At 47.6% G+C, this 7,725-nt stretch overlaps 1 protein-coding gene across 2 annotated transcripts in view; it reads right to left on the bottom strand.

Annotated features, from left to right (window-relative positions):
- Positions 1-484: 484 nt before the first annotated feature.
- LOC113486663 (general transcription factor 3C polypeptide 5-like) overlaps positions 485-7,725 on the bottom strand; it is a 23,181-nt gene continuing 15,940 nt past the window's right edge. The window contains exons 2-9 of one of the 2 annotated variants that reach the window (XM_026860785.1): positions 6,852-7,047; positions 6,380-6,484; positions 5,746-5,860; positions 4,968-5,048; positions 4,348-4,445; positions 3,615-3,697; positions 3,173-3,315; positions 485-2,522 (exon numbers count right to left, since the gene is read on the bottom strand). In XM_026860785.1, coding sequence (XP_026716586.1) covers positions 2,365-2,522; positions 3,173-3,315; positions 3,615-3,697; positions 4,348-4,445; positions 4,968-5,048; positions 5,746-5,860; positions 6,380-6,382 — 681 coding nt within the window. In that variant the 5' untranslated portion in view covers positions 6,383-6,484; positions 6,852-7,047 and the 3' untranslated portion in view covers positions 485-2,364. Of the gene's footprint in view, positions 2,523-3,172; positions 3,316-3,614; positions 3,698-4,347; positions 4,446-4,967; positions 5,049-5,693; positions 5,861-6,379; positions 6,485-6,851; positions 7,048-7,725 lie in introns of those variants that run through there. The other variant, XM_026860786.1, reaches the window with a different exon arrangement.

Here is a 7,725-nt window from a genome sequence, read left to right on the forward strand (position 1 = left end):
GCCCTTCGCTGCACATGATGGGAGCCCCCCGCTCCCTGACGCAGGGGCAGCCTCCTGCCTCCCACCCTGCCCCCAGCCCCTGCCCTGGGGCCATGCTGGCCCCCACCATCCCCACGTCCCCTCCCGCCGGTGTCCCCCAGCAGCCCAGCGTCGCCGGAGGGACTGGCTGTACCATATGTATTTTGTACCACTTCAATGAAGGAGCACACTGCCTGGTGTGACTTGTACACAGCAATGTAATTAGTCTTTGCAATAAAATACTGAGGCTCAAACGTCTCTGCCCCAAGGCAGGGGTTCTCCTGTCCTACTTCCTCAAAATGCCAGCATATGCCTGGAGAAAGTTGTCAACCTGTCGTTCATACCTTCCGTTAGCTCTGCGGAGGGGAGCCTTGGTTTGCGTTTGAACCAAGATGGAGGCTTTTTGTTTGAGGGACCAGTGCCCGATCGTCAAATGAACCCTGTTCATTTGAACCTGTGAGTTGTATTTTCCAGTGTGACATCCAATATACTGGTTTTACACCTTTTGCTATAAGCAGTGGCTTTAGGAGCAAAAGCAATAGTTGGTCCTTATGGTGTGGAGACAGTGGTTTGCCTTGATTTGAGGCGTCATTCTTTGGTGCTCGAGGGTTCATTTCCTACCATGGCCAGTATGTTTATTTTCTATTTTATAATTGCACAGACAGCAGTGGAGATTACCTGGATGGTATGGTGGTTCTGAGTGTGGGCATTAAAGATGCAGCTGCACTATCCAGAATTTCTCTGTGCCTTTGGCTACATAGATCTGTTTAAAGCCTGAGCTTCTGGAAATGAAAGGATCATATTGTACAGACAGGGCTGGTAATGGCATTACCTGCTCAGGCAGAACTAAACATCCCCATCACTGCAGTCTTCCCAGACAGAGGAATTTTGAAAATGACTGGGAAATAAATGAACCCTGGCACAAGGGATTTCTGGCTGCTTTGGCCACAGGCCTCCTGTTAACAGAAAGTTTGGCTTCAGGTGTTTTTCCTAGCTTTTCTGAGGGTTTATTCTTGGTGCCTGCTAATACCTGAGCCCAGCAGTGCTGTGTCCACTGCATCTCTCTTTTTGTCTTCGTGCCCTGTTGCATTGCATGAAGAAGGGTAGAGTCCACTGTAGAGCCCCTCACGCCTCTGGATCCCCACATTTCCAGGACCCACACTTTACCTGGGCTGGAGGTGCCCCCAAACCAACTGACCACTGCACAGCCCCCTGTAGTCGTACAGCTGTTAGAAATGCCTTTGTTCTCACACTGCCCCGCTGCCAGCCCGAGGTAGAAGCACAAGACAAAGCCCAGGATCTCCCAGTGAACCACGGTGAGTGCACACCTGAGGGGCCAGTCCCCTGGAGCAGCTTCTCTGTGTATATCAACACCCATCCACCCCTATGGATCCTCTGTGCCACTGCACCACAGCCCTGCAGATGTTGCTTTTGTGGGCTGGAGGCCAAACCTAAGGAAATACCTCAGCCTAACAAAAAATGCTGAAGCCTCACACAAGTACAGGAGGCGGAAATCATATTAAACCAGGCATTAGGGCCTGTTATTGCCACTAACGAGAAACCTTGCACTCGTAACACACTGGGGAATGCACAAGACTCAGCAAATGCCAGCAGACCTTGAACTTCTGTGACAGAGTGGTAACAGTCCAGCTGGCAATGGCAGACTAATGGCCAGAGTGGGCAACCTCTGTGGACCTGAAGCTCTGCCCCACTGCCTGCTCCCTTCAGTCCCTGATAACCACTGGGGAAGAAAGAACAGAACTGAGACGTGCATCAGCCAGTGAGGACAACATACGCTACATCCCGCAGAAGGGAATTACTCGCTGCCAGAAAGTGTTTTTTCTTGCTGGCTTTATTTCCAAGATGGCCAGCGAGGCTCAATGCTGAAGTCACAGCACACTATTTTCATTCCCCTTAGACAAGCAGAAGGGCAGCACCTGCCCGAGGGACCCAGCAGCATCGAGAGCTTCCCCCAGCACCGCCTCGGGCACCTTTGCTCTGTCCCACACGGCCACCAACCCAGCCAAGGCGCACTTCCCACCATGGAGAGATCTGGGAAGGCAGCTTCTCCTCCTCTCAGGTGTGCTGCCAGCTGGTCTGGATTCTGGGCTCGCTCTTGGGAGTTTGCTGAGCTTGCCTGAGGGCTTATTAGCCAGCAGTTATGACAATGGAGGCAATGGCTCCCTAACATCAGGAACGGTGGCCATCAGCAGTGCAGACGGGTCATCAGCATCTTAGAGCAAGTTCTGCCTTCCCACGGCCTGGCTGTGGTGGCTGAACCCTCAGCACTCAGGGAACAGGGGCAGAGATGATTCTGTCCTACAGCAGCCAGGCTGCTCACTGAGTTCATACATAATCCAGAATTTCTGTCTCCATTTCATTTTCACTCCCATCAGAAGGCTTGAAGTCCTCTTCCTCCTCCTCTTCATCATCCTCATCCTCTCCAGACTCATACGCCAGCTGCTCTTTGCCATCTTCACTGCTTGTTGTATTTGAGAATAGAGCTTAATTGGAAAGAAAGACAGACACTGTGATGCCTCTCTCAGTGAAACCTGGGGGCATTTGCAGTAGAGTTCATAAAACGCGAGAGGAAGGCAGAAGCCCGAGGGGCACAGCTAATGTTGCCCATCTTAATAGAATCTGATCAAGCCCAGAACAATCTGTCTTCATACTCCAGGAATGCTACAGCAGATCTGCAGTGCTGTGCCTCCTCTCCTACCTGATTCTGACCTAATTCTCTGGTTTACTCCTTTGGACCAGCATCACACATAATTTCCTCACTTTCTTGTTCAATTAATAATATCAAAAAAAAGGAAAATCCCACCAATAGATACATCAGTAAGAATAAGGTCTTGATTTTCACTATACAAAGACATTTAAAACCTGAAGGCTGTGATAGTGGGAAGATGAAACAGAAAACCTTTGCTCCCAGCATTTCCTAATCCCAACCCACATTCACGCTGTAGGACAACAGCCTCAGCTCACACACTGTAATGAGCTGGAACACAAAGAACACCAGGTGTGGCATGAAGGAGGCGGCAAACACAGGAACGCTGCTGCCCCAGCGCTGGTTGCAACATCCTTATTCAGCCCACAACCTCTCAACACCCTCAGGAAGGCAGTAATATACTTGGATGTACAGAAGCATCCTTACCAGGTCTTGTGGATCTGATGATCTGCTTTATCATCAGGGACATGGTATCTCGCAGATCATCACTGGTCTTTGGAAGGCACCACCCATCCCGCTCTGTGCATTCGGACTCTGTGCCGTCATTCCGACGGATGATCTTCTGTAGGCTGAAAAGCAGCAAAAGGAAAGGAAATGTTAACCTTCCACATTCAGATGTAGGCTTCCTCAAATGAGACAGACTGTGGCTTCCATTTTACTTCACTGAGTCGGAATAGCATATTTGGTTATTCAGGTAATTGACATATGGGAAAGGAAGTTCGTGTGTGACAAGCCTGTTCTATTTTTATTCAGAAGCAAAACCTCTCTTAAGTTTCTGGTCAAGGAGAAAGAGAGGAATGGACTGAATATAAACAAAAGGCTTTGAAATCAGGCTCTAACAAAAGACTCAGCTGCCAGCGTGCAATACCTTTCCACATTCAAATCACAGAGCTGGTAGAACATCTGCCGATAAGGGGGTAAGGCTCCTTCTCGGAAAATGTAGATGGATTCCTAAGAGGAGGAAAGAAGGAAAGGATTAACATACATTTTATGGCATAACAGGACAACTCTGGCATAACTGAGAAGTACTGCCAATGGACTGACTGAAGAACAAGGCACTTCCAACACAAATCAGTTCCAAGGCATAGGTCTGCCTACAGTAAAAGATAAAGCTGAATGAGGAATGCAGTAAAATTTCACCGCAGCCATAGTTGTGCAGAGAACACACTTCATCTCTTCCAACTGCAGCTGTCTGCAGCCTCTTACTGCCTAACAGTGGATCATAGGTTTCATTCTAGCAAAAAGGGAATAAGACTCCTGTTCAAGAATTTATTTTGCCTTGCTGGATTTTGCAGACAACCTGATAAACACAATTTTTTTGCACTTCACTGCCCATAAAATTCAAATTTTATCAACTGAAACAGAATGCTCATCATGTCTAAGACCAGGCCTGAGAGTAGCAATCCCATCTTGCAGCACGTAAGAAACATTCAGTGCACAGCTGGTGGAGTTCTGTAGTGCCATGTACAACGAGCAGCTTCCCAGGTAAACCCGAGGACATCAGCTCACTCACAACTGTCCCCGTAATGACTGACAGAAAGGGAACTCCCCCTTTTTCACTAAGCTATTTCAAGATTCTTGTCAAAGAAAGTAAGGCTTACCTTCAGTTTATACCTGCTGGAGGCAGGTTTTTTTGCACCGGATGCACCGGACGTACCAAGCCCCTGTTTCAGATCGTGTACGCTGACCGTATGACTTACTGATGGACAAAAAAAAAAAAAAAAAAAAAAAAAAAAAAAAAAAGTCCTAATTAGGGACATCTTTCACTCTCCGTGGCTTTGTACTGTCACTTCTCTATGTTGATTCAACTTTGCTTCTCAGCAAAACCCAGACCAACTGAGCAACTAAGCATATGCTGCTCGTTCTTTAGAGATGTTACTGGACAGTTATGGGAAAGGCGGTGAGCTTGGGTTTTCCGCAGCAAATATGTTCATAATTCTAACATTTTTTACTCTCCCTTGACAAAGGAAAGAGAACAACTCTCCCCTTACTCTGAACCACCACTGAAGTGAATGCTGAATTCCCAGAATTCCTGTCTGCTAATAAATAACTGTGGCTCAGTGAGACGAACATCCAAGACTCTCACACCATATTATAACCAGAAATAAAGCCCCAGTTTTGGCTCAGCTAGAACACAGGGAGACCCTTCACCACCTGTGACTAGGATGGGGGAAAGAAAGAAAGAGAAGAGCTGGAGAGCCCTTCTGCTGGCACAGCATACCTTGCTTCTTGACAGTGATGGGCAGACTGTAGTTATACGTGCTGCGTTTTGCTTTCACGGGCATATCATTGGGGGCATAACCTAGAGGTGAAAAAAGAAAACCAATAATGAACTGAGGGCAAGCACCCTGCAGAGTATCCCTAGCTCAGTTACAGAAGTGCTGGACTGGTGTGTGAATGGCTGATCCTTGGGGTACGGTGACTTCAGCAAGGTGGGGAGAGGAGAAGTAAGAGCTCCACAAAACCCTTTAACTTGGAAATAGGGAGATGTGATCTGATGGCACTGACTAGATGGCCAGCTGTCAGGGACTTATCAGATGACCTCAGAAAGTCCTTGTCCTCAACTTGTCCTCAACAAAATCAGAGCAGGGGAACCCTGTGTCCCAAGGTCTGAGACCTGGCATCCTGCACAAGATGTTGAGGTCCTTGAGGAAAAGCTACTGTGTAAGCAATGGAATGTACTGCTCAGTGCCTCCCCTGAGCGAGAGGGAAGATGGGTGTGCTGCATCCACCTGGGCTTTGAACACACAGAGGAGGAAAGGCAGCCTGCTGTCCACTGAGTCTGGAATGTGCCAGATGAGGAAAGACATATTGCATACTATTAAATAAAGTATTAAAGGTGTTTACAGAAGAACTACGGTAAGCAGTGAGCTCAAAAGGTGTCACCTTCATCAGAGCAGAAATATGGCAAAAGTGTTTGAAAAACAAATAAAATGAAAAGTACTACCAGGATTAACCAGAAAGCAGAGAGAGCTTCTCTGTGGGTTGGGCCCTTTTACCATATTTCATTCCACAGCGAATTCGGAAGTCCAGTACTTGATAAATCTTTGCTTCAGGGTGTTTTCTGGGGTCATACCCAAACCTAACCCACAAGCTTCTCCAAGGACCTGTTAACTGCATAAACACACATGGGGTAAGATGGTTAAAAAACCAGTAGTGTTGCAGAGCTTCTTATAGAACTCTAGTATTTTCCCTCATTGCCCAGAGATTATTTCTTTTACCAGCTCTTCCCTCACTTGCCACACCAGTATTTGTATACTGAAATTGGGGCAATCAATGCATCAAAGCACAAATATTTGCGTGCTTTTACAAACTAACTTGCAAGATCACAATGAAGTGTTTGTCTGGAAAAATTCTGCTACCATTGCAAGATGGACAGTCAATTTGAGTGTTTGACTGAATTGAAAAGCTGATTAGAACCAATGGAGCAAATAGATATTGAATCCTCCATGGATTTAACTTCTGTTCAAAAGCAAGGGTTTCCTTCCCTCTTTCTCTTTGCATAACATTAACCGCAGGTAATTAGTGGTAGGACCTAAGATAAAGTAAAGGACCAGGAACACCCAGCTGATGCCCCCTTGCTTTGCCTCCTGGGAGAATCAGACAGGCAGGAGCGCAGATGTACAGACTTACCATGTAATAGGCCAAGTACGGCAACAGAAGTTTCAGCTTGTCTGGGTGGACACTGATATTGGCTTTTACTGCATTCCGAGACCAGACAGGACGGACTTCAAAGAGCTAAAATAATAAAGAAACAACCATGAAACAGTGGGAAGTGAGTTACCAATGGCAGCTGAGCTTTCCAAGTGGACTTTCTTCTGTACTGGGGCTTTTGGCCCATAGTATGAACTATCACAACAGTAATGTAAGAACTAGTGGCACAAAAAAGGAACTTACTGTGAGTTGGCTGCAAACACAGACCCAAATCTTGACTTGCATCACTGAACTGAACACAACACTGTCAGTGGTGTCTACTGACACCTGCTGTATCAGTTAGTTACAATAACCAAGAACTTTTGGGGAAGTCAGAGAAAATGGCTGCATGCAGATTTTTCCTGCACAGCATGCTGCAGTACAGTGCTCAGCTCAGGAGTAAGGCACGTACCTTTCTCAGCTCTTCCTCCACCTTTTTATCCACAGGATTGGTGCACACTTTCTTCCAGGTCTGTACAGCAGCATCCAAAGGTTTTGCTGGGATTTCTTCGTCATCAAAGTTCACAAAGATAGCGTTGTGCGGGCGACGGGCCCTGCTGAGGCCAATCAGGTTCTCACCAGACACCTGGGGATTGTTGTATCCCTCCCTAAGAAACAGGGAAAGGATCGGGTTTGCTTTCTGCCTGCGGCATGTATGGATTTGGGGCCTTCAAGGGATCATGCAAAAATGGAAATTTGTGCTCCAGATTTCAGAACAGAAGGGACTCAGCCATGTGAGCAGGGAGTTGGTTTAACTTTGACCCCACCTCCTTATCACATACTGGTGACCATGAAAATTTAAACTTTAAAAAACCTGTAAAACCACATCCAGCTGCACAGTGACCCCTGGACCATTGGACAGAAGACCCTCAGGCACTTGGCTACTAAGCTGCACAAAATGCATTTGCAGCACAAAAGGCTTCAGCCTCTGCATTTGCTCTCCTGTGGTTACTGCAGCTCAGCAGGGTACAGGGACAAGGCAAGATGGAAATGCAGTTGAGATAATATTTGTTTGTCAAGTGCCGATGAAGGCCTACAGTGAGAAAATGAAAGATGTTTCCTGTGGGAGATCCCACAGATTGTTCTTCTGGCAAAACCAACCGGGGCCAGGAGGGAACAGGGCCGGTGAGCGCGGTCACAGGAACATTTGGCACGACTCCTGTGCCCTCTCCCCTCGGCTCCAGCCCACGGGAAGCAGGCAGAAAGCTGGGCTCACTGCCCCCCGCGCTGCCTGCAGGGTGCTGGGGAGGCAGCCAGACGGCCACCAGACCACCAGGCCCCCTCTC

The sequence above is a fragment of the Athene cunicularia genome, assembly GCF_003259725.1.
Source record: "Athene cunicularia isolate RWA chromosome 17 unlocalized genomic scaffold, athCun1 chr17_part1, whole genome shotgun sequence".
NCBI classification, from domain to species: Eukaryota; Metazoa; Chordata; class Aves; order Strigiformes; family Strigidae; genus Athene; species Athene cunicularia.